Source organism: Lepisma saccharinum, chromosome 14 (assembly GCF_977018435.1).
Source record: "Lepisma saccharinum chromosome 14, izLepSacc3.1, whole genome shotgun sequence".
NCBI classification, from domain to species: domain Eukaryota; kingdom Metazoa; phylum Arthropoda; class Insecta; order Zygentoma; family Lepismatidae; genus Lepisma; species Lepisma saccharinum.
The window spans coordinates 64,413,867-64,427,628 of NC_139242.1; the positions used below are offsets into that span (position 1 = coordinate 64,413,867).

Below are 13,762 nucleotides of genomic sequence, written 5' to 3' on the forward strand. Positions count from 1 at the left end.
CCTAGTAAAATGTATTAACACAAGGTCACTAGACTGATCATGGAACTTAAACAATTGTTAAATAATGTGGTTATATTCTTTAGGAAGTTTGTACATTATTCAACATCTGAACGAAATGTTTACCACTTTGTGTCAGATTGGTACACTATAGATAGCAGAAAAAAATTCTCATGCCAGCACATTCCTAAAAATTACTATAATGAAAAATTGCCCATGTTTATAGTTTTCGAAAATGATTGCTCACCTGTGTTGCTGCTGAAATTTCCATAACTTAGTGTAAATATCAAATGTCCGGCCAAAATATGCCTGCCACTGCTTGTGGCCATACTGAGGTAAATCTCTGAAACAGAAAGATGACAAAATTAGGAGGTGCTTTAGGAGTGTTGTATTTAAAAATGCCTATGTTAAGGCTAATGAGATGGAGAAATAATCAAGAAAGCACATGACATTGCCTGCTTACCTAAATGCACCCAACTACTGACTGGTGTTTGTCCTTAACACAAATAAAGGCTTCCAGCCAGAGTTCCAAATGTGTAATTCTGATATTATCATAATACACATGAATTTTCTACATTAATAAACTACTATACATACCTATAAGCACATACTGAACAAATTTCATGTTTACTTACTGAATCTTATGTACAGAACATTTTTTTATGCTTATATGAGCAGATTTGGTGCTCTTAGCATTACAATTACATTAGTTTAGGCTTATGGTGTTACGTTTTGAGTAGGTAAGAACTGTTAGATGTGATTGTCTTAGTATTTACACATCTGCTTTCTTCCATTACAAGTGTATGCAATGTTTTATATTAAAGAATGGATCAGACAGCAGTGGCTTATGTATGCAGTCAGTTGTGCAATCTACTTTTTATGGCATAATTTCTCCATAAATTAATATTTTTGGTAGCATTAAGAGGGACAAATTAGCTTCTTCAAATGTACTTTCACTACTCTAAACACATTCATCATCATCCTGTACAACTTGTGAAAATTATTACATAATCGGAACCACAATCAGGCTTCCAACTGTTGCAATTTACAATCATGATAACTTCCAAAAACCTATTTTTTGGGGGGGAGAAAATACCTTCGAAATTAGTATTTAATTTTATCTTACAAATGCTTTTTTTGTGCTCCTGTACACCATTCAAATTTCACACGAAGCAGGCCCAAAAGTGCATATGGCAGCATTGGCCTTAACACGGCACTTTCCATGTTATAGACCATACTTAGCTACATGTAAGTCAAACAATTTGGAATTTACATACTAATAACAGTTGGAGATACAATTCCATGCAGTATCTACACAAATAAAAAATGCTGTGTGGAAGAACAATGTTATATCAGACAGTATGGGGTTTTAGAGTTTGGTGTCTCAATTATGTCATTATACTGAAAATTGGGGCTCCTGCATAGTCAAATGGTTAGCACTCAACTTTCGTGTGAGTAGTCTCAGGTTCCATTGCCGGTGGGAGCTCCTAAAATCAGCGGCGGCTCAAGGGGCAGAGCCGCCGTGCCATGGCACTACCCTCAGAAGAAACGCATACGTCGTCAAGTAAAGTTAAATAAATACATTGATAGTTTACAGACAAGGAGATTTGAATCTTGCAATCGGTCAAGCTGACGTGACGACCGCCTCAACCTCCTCACTGCATCGCCAGCTGTTTTGTTCGTACCCTTGCGAGGCAACAGTCCGTGCCACCGAAGACTTGGCCTAACCAAGTTGACACACGTGTAGAGGGTTGAAGAAGTCTCAGCGAGGAACATTTCCACCATGAGCCGAGAACAAAGTGGCAGGGGGCGGGGCTAGCCCATAAGAAACCGTGCCAGTCTTCGCCTGGCCTGGCGAGGGATCTTCCCCAGTGTTGACACGACACAGTTCCCACCTTCAGAAAAAAGTCGCTAAACACGACTGGTTTGTAAGACCCGTTGGGGAAGTAATTTCTGCCTACTTTTGGAGAAATGAACCTAATATTTTTCCAAAGTTAAATGAACATTTTTGATAATAGATAGATGCACCAAGAGGGCCATCCAGACTTTTATAAAAATATAAAAGTAAAAAATCCTATGATGATGCGAGTTTCCTTTGGCAATTTCTTTTCATAACAAAGATATTTTCGACAACCAGTTATAATACGTGTGCATGGAGGAGGAGAAGGTGATAGGATTGTTTTTCCTTTCCTCTTGTAATTGTTATATTTTTAGGGAAGTGTCCTGTAGTGTATAAAGATAGGTTAGTGAGTGAAGATGAATTGGATTAGTACGTTATTACTTAAACACATGTTGTTTTCCACGTTATCAAACGAGGATAAACATCTTGGCCAGTGGCGCAACCTCAAGGAGGTGGCAGGGGGGGGGGGGGCATTGCAGAGTTTTTTATTCCATTTACTTGATCGCGTTGACTAATTATCGTAGAATTTTGTCATACGAAATTTGAACATTCCTTAAAAGTAATGAATGAGCACTGTTTGGACTGGAAAAAAGAAGTTAGCCTATTTATGTTTAAAAAAAAAATTACCCTACGCAAGCATGCGGGCTTGCCATGCACAAGGTATTCTCCATTATCAAGTGGCAGTATCGTAGACTAGTGGGAATGAGTGTAAAAGTAAATCGGAACCTTAGTGGAATGCATTTAGGGACTTTATTTTAATGCTAAGAGAACCAAGCCTGACCTGCCTAACCTAACCACGAAAGCATATATAGAACAAAATCTTAAGTAATCACTAAAACTCACAGTAACAGACATATATCGAAATCAAACCATGTAAAAATTGCAATCGTAGCATGATGGAATTGCAATAAAACAAAAGGAACTTGGGCCAAGAAAAGTAAAACCCAAACTAAGTACTCCAAAAGCAGCAGTGCAAAGCAAAGCCAGTTACATGGGGGAACAGTCCCAAAATAATCACACATATTTGTTGTGAAAAGGAAGGCTGCAGTTTATGCAAGATCATTTGGAAGGTGACGAAAAAATAATGGGAGAGTGCTATTTGTGTGGATGAGAGTAAGTTCAATGTTTCCGGATCAAATTTTAAGAGGATGATATGGCACAAGTCAAATAATTATGGTTATTTGGGTATGAATAGCATCAGCTACAGTATTATAGTAAACACAATGAACAAGGGACATAATATGGCAAAACTTTGAAGATAAAATTGCAGAGGAGTGCTATTTAAAAAATTGGGATCAGGGATATTCCACAAGGGTAACCGGAAAATAAGGAACATCTTGGTGTAAAACACAGACAACAAATAATGTGTGCAAAAAGTTTATGGTACAGGAAGTACATACCTTACTCTACTTTTCCACCTATTCACCCTAGGCTTTCAAGTACTAATCATAGTGTGATACCAGTTTATTGATACTGTCATTGTACTTGGTTGCCGCCTATGTATTTAATCATGTAGTGATAATCTTAAAGAGTTCAGCAGCTGTGGCAAAGTGCTTTCAGGAAAGAAGGAACATTCGACTGTAGCACACAGCACATTCAACCTACAGCCCCTCAGTTTGAGCCAAGCTACAGGATGGTGCAGATTTGTACAGTATCGAGTTGAGCCCTGAACACGTGTCACAAAATTGAGAATCCTGTCAAGAGTCAGATGCAGAGTGTGATAAGGTTTCTGAATGCAAGAAAAGTTTGTGCCAGTGAAATTCATAAGCAAGTGTGTGGTAATTACGTGATGAACATATCATCTGTGAGAAAGTGGTGTGCCAAGTCTAATGCAGGAAGAACAAATGTGCATAGACGGCAAACGTTCCAGTAGACCCACACTTGTGACAGAGACCTTAAAGACAAAGATTGGCGAAGCAATTCAGGCTGACCAATGTTTCATGTTAAGACATTCTGCATTAATCTTTTCCTGCAATTTCACGAACTCTTCTCCACAAAATAGTTTAAAGACTTTCTTTCCGGACAGTACTTTGCCATGGCTGATGAACTCAAAGATTCTGTCACTACATGGTTGAATATACTGACGGTAACCGAGTACAACGACAGCATCAACAAACTGGTATCACACTATGTTAAGTGCTTTATGGGGTATGGTGAATATGTGGAAAAATAGAGTAAGGTATGTTGTTTCTGCACAGTGAACTTTTGGTAACAGTTCAGATTGTTTTATGATTTATCTTAGAACTTTGGAAATCATGTCACACGAAATTTGAACCTTCCTTAACACATTGGGGTCTCACAACGGGCATAGCCCGCAGTGCACTTAGTCAATGTGGACGAACGACGGACATAGCTCGTCCTGCGGTATGCAATCGCTTCGCCAATTGAACGACTGCCTATGCTCGTACGTCTCATGAGCGTGTTCATTCAAGCCCCTTTGTTGAAATTCCGACCGCTAGGTGACTCATGTGCTATTTTTATCTGGCACCTGTGACTGTTTGTTGTCGGGCTGATGTACTGTGCATTGTTTAGAATGGCGTCGTTAGATCCAGACTGCATAGAGGATTCTGCCTCAGAGTTTGAAGTTAGCGACGATTTTGATGATGCAGATGAATTTGAAGATTTGGAAGGTAGGTTATATTCGTAATAATTAATTGTAGACAATATAAACAGTGTTGCAAACTCTAGTATTTTATGAATGAAGTGAGAAGAGGTAATTTTTTTGGTCTATTCATCTTGCCTCTTGCTTGATTCTCCTACATGCACTGATGTATTTTTAGTTTTTCCATTTATTATTTTGTATAGTGTATGTAAAATGAAAATTTATTTTATTTATTTAGTTTATTTATTTGTTTAATTTTTACAGATGACGCAGAACCAACTGATACATCGTCTGGTCCTGTCCTGCAGCCACTTTTTCATACAAAAGATAATTACAGTAGAGCATCGATTATCCGAAGTAATTGGGGGACATGGGTGTTCGGAAAACTGGTTTGTTCGGATAATCAAACTGTACATGTTTATTTGCCAAAAAGAAGTACTGTACAGTAAATTTATTCATAAAAACAGGCATCTCTTTAAGTATGTATTACAAAGTAATGTACACAAAGGCAACTTTAGTAGGAATATATAGTATGTGGTACAGTTTATTAAACAAAAATATGTACATATTACATACGCATTTTGCATGAACAATACACACAGTACACAAAATTAACGTTTAAAAAATCCTTTATTTTGGTCTGTCTAAGCAAGCCTACACGCTTACGAGCAGCTAAGTCATGTACTTTTTTCATTACAGATATCTGAAAGTGAGCGAGTACACAGTTCGGTTAAGCGGTCGTTCGGTTGACCGACGTTCGGATAATCGACGCTCTACTGTACTTGTAATTTGTAATTATTTTTTGTTATGTGCACATATAGCCTGACAAGTTAAGTCCCGATATGCGCATATCGCTGCGGAGCACTTCATATTACGTCATCCTCCCCACCACTCTTCTACTCACTGGTTTGGCGTTGAGAGTACCAGTGGTGCCAACTGAGCAAAATTAAGCTAAAACAAATATGAAAAAACAATTTTCACTGTTTAGCGTGACGGTGCATGCAGGCTATTATTATAAAATATCAGTGGTTCATTTTATTTAATCCGGCCTTTGAAAATGTGTGCAGTGCGCCGATCGTAAACTGTAGTATTACGCACGTGCGTTAAGGTTTATAACGAAGAGAAACTACAGGGCGAATGACTTCATTTTCTGAATGCGACATCGAGCAGTGTCCAGTTTTTTTTTGTTTTTTTTTTAAAAAAAAATTTAAACCGAGTGGGGTGGTGGTTCGTTTGTTTATCGTACAACAAGCACCACGAGAAGGCAATCTGATAACACGCTTGTCTGTGTTCTTTTCTAAAGCATTGAAATGTTCATGCTCTTTACTCTTGGCTGCAAGATTCTTACTTTGAAAGAGATGGACTTATGAACGAGCGTGTAGATGAACTGATAATTAGACTTGGTGAAGTCGATTCAGACACGGACACAGATTCATCTGTAGACACAGACTCGGATGAGTGGGAGAGTGAAACTGAAGAAGGAGAACTGGAAACCATTTAGAAGGTGAGCTCAGTTCTCTCGTTTATATATTTTTCATTTTTCTATTGTTTTATTTCATACATTTCTTATGCTGGTAAGAAATATCCCTAATATAACTTAATTCATTTAAGGTTTAAAGGGAAAATATCAAAATGTATTTAGCATTTAGTGCAATCAATAGGTAGCGTAGGTGACGGGATACTAATTCATGCCTTTCACATTCAAATTTCGTTGAAAATTCCCAGAGGATTCAGCTCCCTCCAGTTTGCAACACTGCAAATGAACGTTGTCGCAGACAATGGAGTGGGGAAATGTGATGTGAGGTGCGCAAACAATGGATTGCAGCATCTTGTTTTTAAACTTGTCAAGTTATAAGAAGTATTCTTATGCAAGATTCAAAAGATGTATTGATAGTTTATGTAGTTAATTATTGAAATTTCCAGATTACAAACTTAAAATATCTCTATATTAACATTTGTTACAATGTTGCACTTCTTTCTTCTTCACAAAACATTGCTGAAAAAAATATTAGGAACGTCTGAAAATGAAAATAAAATTTAACAAATTTTTGTTCATTGAAAAGAGGAAGTTTTGTAGATATAAGAAAAATGTTATAAATAAAAACAAATTAAAAATATTTTTTCTATGATTTTTTGAAAAACAACGAAAAACCGCAGACCAGAGGTAACAATGCTGTATTATGAGGCCAGACCCGAATGTGTTAAAGTAATGAGCACTGTTTGGATTCGAAAAAGTTATTTATCTTCAAAAAATAAAGTTTAAAGTTAAAAATTACCTTACGCAAGCATGTGCGCTTCCCATCGACAAGGTATTCTCTGTTGACAAGCGACAGTAATTATCGTAGACTAGTGAAAATGAATGTAGAAGTAAATCGAAACCTTAGTAGAGTGTATTTTGGGAATTTATTTTAATGCTAAGAGAACCAAACCTGACCCACCTAACCACGAAAGCATACATTGAACAAAATCTTAAGTAATTTCTAAAACTCCGCAGTGTGTGTTAACAGACGTAAATCGAAATCAAACCATGTAAAAATTGCATTTGTAGCATGATTAAATCACAATAAAAGAAAGAAACATGGGCCATAAAATTTTGCACATGTCATTTGTCTTTTACCTTCATTTGTCGCTTGTTTTACACCAAAAAGTTCCTTTTCTTTCTGGATGACCCTCATATCAATATGATGGTCCAGAGCACAAATAGTAATTTCGGTGAAGGACAGACTGCTATATAAATGTCCTAAAGTTCTGAAAATGGGATCACATTCTCCTGATCTTGGTACCCTTGATCCTCTGTACCCCGTAGCGAAAGTGAAATAGTTATGAAGATTTTGTAATATAATTAAGCCTTGTTTCCATATTAAAACCAATAAGTTGCTGACCAAGGCAGTTTATTAAGATAAAAACACTTCGTCTGAAGAAGACCCTGATACAGGGTCGAAACGTTACGTGTTAAGTGTTTTTATCTTAATAAACTGCCTTGGTCAGCAACTTATTGGTTTTAATGAAGATTTTGTTGTTTATGAACATTTTCAGATGATTTTAGTTTGCGGAAATGTGTTATTGTGAAGTGAAATATGTATGTTACCTTAGTATGTTACTATATTGTGAAGTAGAACAGCCCGAAGACTTCGCGCACTCTAGCACCTAAAACAACATTCCACAACAGCAACTATAATTATAAGTAGTTAAGTTAGGAATGTTAGGTTTGGTACCAACAGTTATTATCGACGTGTCCTCTTGCTATTTGAGTATGCATACAAAGGATTTTAATAAAAAGCGGCGATAGCACTCTGAAATGGTAGGTTTTTGCTTATGTGGGTCATACTTTGTGATCGAATATCTCCGTTATTTGTGTTATTTCCGCACTCTGGAACTAATTTTATACTACGTAAAATGCCAAAAATCCATCTATTAATACAAATTTCAACGTAATTCTCAAGGGGGTACATTGGTAAACTGTCCCCTAATCTCAACCTCGTTAAACATTTATGGAAAGCACCTCCCCCAAAACTTAGGTATACAATATTACTGATGGCAAGGTAAAAGGTGAGAAAAACTGCAATTAAGGCAAACCCTAATTTTTAAGACGAGTGCAGAATGAATTTGGTGGGATTTCACGACATAGATCGTAAAGTTTATGGAGAGATAGTTGAAGGAAGTCATGAAGCAAACAAACAAATGAATGAAACAAAGTGTGGTAAAACTATCAAAGCCGGGAATCAGATTTCTTCAAATTTACAGGATAAAGTACATACGGAATTGAGTTTCTGTGTAATTTCGGAAGGTCGTAGAAGTGTTTCCTCGCATTTTTCAATGTATTTGGCTGCTAATTCAAGTATTTTTCTATAATAATGTCCGCACGATGCACGAAAGCTGTTGCTTGCATTTCCAGCCATGTACTTGAACTAGATGTTGCGAGCATCTGATGACGTAATCCCCGGTAAGTGTTTCCAAACACAGTTTTTTCACTATATTGCCCAACCTATATTGCGTGGGGCTATCGTGAATGGTTTTTGGGCTATTTGTGGATGGTTATATGATCCACAATGGTTTTTGGGGCTATTCGTGGATCGTCATACTATCCCGAATGCAGAGGCGTGGCATGCATGTAACAGTTGTTACCGCAGGTAACAGAAAAAAATATAAAGAAATTAAAAAGTTTTTTCTTAATAAAATAACAACATTGTTAAATAAGTTAACCGAGTTGAGTGTATATTGCAGAGGACATTTTTTCTGCAGCCGACAAAAGCGGAGAGACAGGCCGTTCCGCTACCCTCAAGAGGCAACAGGCGGAAAGGGTGCCAATGCAAGGGAACGGAGGGGAAAGTCTTCAGAAGGCAAGTGTGCTACGGAGTTATTCATATTTCTGTTTAGGGGCCCTGTTGTCGCTGCAGCCTACAGGATCAGCAAGTGTTGTCTCATTGGATTTCCAGAAAAGAGCTAAATCCCGTCTAAAATGGGGATACTATTTCTCTGAAGCAACAAGAGCTAGACTGCAAAGCCAAAGCTCGATTTAACTACAACTGAACCAGTTTACGTAATAGACGAAAAGATAAGTACTTGATGCGATTCGTGATTTGGACAAACCTTGCTCCCAAAAACTATGTTGGCAACAGTAGAACGTACATCTGGACTTCCCTTCCACCACAGGAGGAGGGGAATTTTGTCACCTGCTCACCGCAGAAACATCAAACTGACCCAAATGTGTGGTTCTTCTTCACCTTTCCACCTCCTCGCAAAGAAACAGAGATGGTTGATAAGGCTCGGCTACCATTCACTGGATTGTCGTGGTAACTCTCTCATGAGTGGAAGTTCTTTCTAGGAGTGATTGTGGATAAATAAATCACTGAGCAGATTGCAAAAAAAAAAAAGAACGAAATGAACAAAAATCCAGATCAAAGGCGTTTTTTTGGGGGGGGAGGGTGGAGATGATAACGTCTGATGACAGCGACCGGTAACACTATTGAAAAAGTCACGCCACGCCACTGCCCGAATGTATTTTGGGGCTATGCGGGAATTTTTCTGTTAAGAAGGTTGAAACACTGCTTTGCCGTTTGAAACACAACGCTAGTCAAGATTTGCCCGCCATTTTGCATGTTCAGGAAGCGAGAAAAGAACGAACAATAATTACTCGATATGTCGACAATAGATACTAATTTCGTTAAAAGAAAAAAGTGAAATTCCTTGTTAAACAATCTCTCGCAATGCAGGATAAGTACGAATGTTAACAATTACAGAATAAACGAGTTACAGACAATTCCCGGCTTTGATAGTTTTACCCAAAGGGTTAGTAGTGTAGATTTATTTGCAGTTTGTTAGCTATTTCTGGTATTTTACCCATGGTGTCCCAATAGCCAACGTTGTTAATGTAATTTTCTTATATGAAATTATATTCTTTCAAAATTGTTTCACTATTGTTGCATTATACATCCATAACATTCATTGAAAGTTTACAATGCCTGCTCATTTAAAGTGGGTGTAACGACCCTTAAAATGAAAACCTCATATCTGTACGAACATTTAGGAGAGTCTCTATACATTTTACGATCTTTACAATCTATGTCGAAATCAACAAGAATATGTTTTCAGCAGAGATTCTCAGAGGAATCTTCTGAATCGACTCAACGAAACAGAATAATTAATCAGTATTATGTGTAACTATAAAGTGTAAGACTAACTTAAAATAGTTTTTATATGTATAAATACCTGAGGCCATTAAATAGTTGTTTTGATTTTTCTAATAAGTGGCAAAATTCATTCACTATTTTCCTCTCGTGTTCATCCATGTCTGCCATGATGACCATCTCTCATGTAAAAGTCGACACCACTGGTCTTTTACTGGTACGTATATGTACTTGACCAGCAATCCTGTGGTTGAACAACAAAATTTACTTGATGTTTATGAATAAATTTCGATAATGTCGATCACTTTCGAAACCACGTGCCCATGTCAAGTTCTTGCTAGGTTCGTCGTCTGCTATGGTACACAACTCAAGGTGCCGATTCATATATTTTCTGCTGTTCATAACCAATGCACTGTCTAAAATGAAAATGCATTATACCACTCATGAACATATCATTTGTACGCAACTAATTCTGCTAATTCACTTATTGTACATTTATTACACACTTCTGCTACTAGCTTCAAGTATCGATCCTAGCAGATATTATATCACTATAGAAGATAGACGGCGCTGTCCTCCGAAAGATCCCTCCATTACAGATACAAAACTAGACGCCACGCCATATGTTAGTCTTGGCAGCCATTTTTGGTCCTCACGCACAATATAAAATAAAATAAACTACGAAGCTAGAATTCGAAATGTAAAGTAACATATGATTCAGTCACTTTTATATGTAGGGAATAAACAAGTATTTTTATTGATTTTAAAGTAAATTTATATATTCCGATAAGCTGCTTCGACCATTTCACTTAGGCCTCCGAGCTCCATCTCGGACTCCGGCCTCGAACGGTCACAGCTAGAGGTGAGCGGGATCCAGAAAAGTTGGGATCGGAAAAGAAAATTTCCGTAGCAATCCCGACTTCGGGAAATGACTTCCCGACTTTTCGGGATCCCAAGCTACAGCGCCTAGAATAACGTAGTGTGGAAAACGGCATGCTTCTGCGCTCTCAGGCTGGTTCCACTCGAAAATGATCCCCTAGAGGCGCTGGTGTTGACCCCGGTGCTTGGTGTTCGACTGCTTATAATGGAAGTAAATGGAGTTTTCGCTGCAACGTCTGATTCTTTTACATGAAGCATTTCTATGAATGTGATAATTGCTATGATATTTGGTACAGTGGTCGCAAAGATATTAACGAACATTCTAGACAGTCGACCACGTCCTGTTATCGTCATACTTTCGTTAATAATGCGGGAGAAAAAATACCCGTGGAATGCTCTTGGCAACTAAATTTTTGTGCATGAATTAGGTTCATTATTATTATCATCATTTCTTTTAAAGATATACACACTGAAGCATTTGTATTTTGGATATTTACTGTCTCTTTTCTTCCGATTTAAACTAATCGCGGCGATGATGATAATGATGATTGCATGAAACGACAAGGGGAACCCCACAAAACTTTCTTCGTGCCATCGACATGAGTGTAAGGAAACTTTCAAACCAATGGGACAAGCGACACGGGATGCTCACACTGTCACACTAGTGACACACACTTCCAGACTGTAAAATAGCATGCATTGCACATGAGGGTCCAAACAGCAAACGACACGTTCATATGGCATATTCGCGTGCTACTTGTTACTTCGGTCGGAAAGCTACTTAAAGGAAGGGTGCTGAGACCGAAGCGACGCGCTACAGGGGGAGTTCCCAACTAAGTGACAAGCGACATGGTGCCTTCAGTCTATTGGAAAGCGTTGCTTGCGAACAACAGATAGGCGACACGATAAACCGCACATTACAACAACAGATCTAGGCGACACAATAAGCCACACGTGTCGCTTTGTCGCTTCTGCGTCGCTCAAACTGGGCCATTTCCTCAATCGCTTGCAACATGTTGCGAGGTTTGTTGTTCGCGCATACGCGATGCAATGAGTGTCTTGCTTTAGTGAGATTATGCACCAAAGCGACAAGCGGCACGCGACACTTATCGCTTGAGGATTTCACCAACCGAACGCTGGCCTGTGCTTCCCATCATGCCGCTACGATGTGAAATGTTGCTCTTGATTGGCTCCTTTCCAAGCAACATGTGTCACTTCGGTATGAAAGTTGTCTTGCACCGAATGACCCGTGTCGCTTTGGTGTGAAAACCTCGTATCGTTTGTCACGTGTCGCTTTGGTGTAAAATCTCCTTGAGGAAACGGTGCAGTCAGAGCTTTTGTCCCTACGGTTCGAAAGGCTGCATTGATTTCCGACTGCTCGCTTTCAAGCGACATTTGTGGTTTGTCGCCTCGGTATGAAATATCTCTCAGGATACTATTTATATTCTAATAACATAGAAAAATAAACTCTAATACACAGTCCAAGACCTGACGTCCGGAATCACATTGCGATGTTTCTTCTTGTGTTACGCATGCTATTTATTTATTAATTTTATTTTACTTTTCTTTCCAAATTAATGCCATTTCGTGACTGCAAATCACTCCACAAATATAACTGTTTCCATCAATTCACTTACCGCCTTTCTAGAGAAACAAATCTACACAATATATTCCAAAAACTAACTAAGCCGCATTACTTTCATAACAAAAATTAGCACCTGGGTAGATCGCACTGTCATCTACTTGTCATCGTCTCGGGAACCTGTCTCTTGGGTCGTTTTCCACACTACGTTATTCAAGGCGCTATACCCAAGCAGTCGGGAAATACCGAATGGTAATTTTAAATAGTCGTTAATTCTAGACGTTTTCTGCATTGCAAGTGTCTGGAACTTATCGGAATTGTTAGTTTTTATGGACATTTCCACTTTGACATGAAAAACGTTTTAAATCCATTCATTTTACAGATAATGACACAAACTTGAGATGAGCAAAGTATCTCGGCGATATTTGTTTTGGTTCTCGAGAAACACGCCTTCAAACACCGCTGAAATTTACCTCCTACGTCACGGATTTGAAAACGTCCTCTCCACAGACAGGAGGTCCTCTGAAGTCATCACTTAGAAATGCGTGCAGGCGGGGCTTCTGTCGTCCCGTCAACTTAGCATGAGCCGCGGAAGCGACAGCAAATTCACTTGTTACGTGTAAAACAAGTATCTTATAACTTCCAGTGCAAAAATCTGTGCTCCATTTCTTGGAGATGAATTATGCCCTAGCAGTATAGTAGTATTTACTATAACTCAGCCACTCAGTAGAGAGTTTTCCCATTAGGGTGACAAAGCAAACCTTGTAACAGTCAATGGCTGAACACGTGAACAGCCTTGTTCATTGCGAATACATAGGTTAGTTCTGACTGGCAAGAACTTAATGTTATAGGCAGTGGCGTGCGGTGCTAAATCAGACAGGGGAACAGGTGACCTGCACTTGCCCCCTCCCCTCCCATACCCGTCGTAATATAATACAGTAGACAAAGTAAAATTCAACCCTTATTGAAATGAACTAAATACAGGGGTGCCCCCTCAAGGCCAATGGCGCATCCCCTCCAAATCATATAATTTGTGCCCTTAAACCATAACGTAATCCCCACAACGTATTTAATTACGACAGCGTGTCTACTGAAAGTAACTTCTTTCTTAACTTTACTGAACACCATACTTGATCTGCCCCTCCTCCCTTAACAGGGAACCCATCACTCAAGAC

The 13,762-nt window shown here is 38.5% G+C and overlaps 1 protein-coding gene across 1 annotated transcript in view; it reads right to left on the minus strand.

Annotated features, from left to right (window-relative positions):
* The window catches only part of LOC145998963 (protein SCAI), a 72,565-nt gene extending 61,862 nt beyond the window's left edge, over positions 1 to 10,703 (minus strand). The window contains exons 1-2 of the mRNA XM_083135797.1: positions 10,209 to 10,703; positions 245 to 340 (exon numbers count right to left, since the gene is read on the minus strand). Of these exons, the coding sequence (XP_082991923.1) occupies positions 245 to 340; positions 10,209 to 10,306 (194 nt within the window). The 5' untranslated portion in view covers positions 10,307 to 10,703. The remainder of the gene's footprint in view (positions 1 to 244; positions 341 to 10,208) is intronic.
* Positions 10,704 to 13,762: the final 3,059 nt, after the last annotated feature.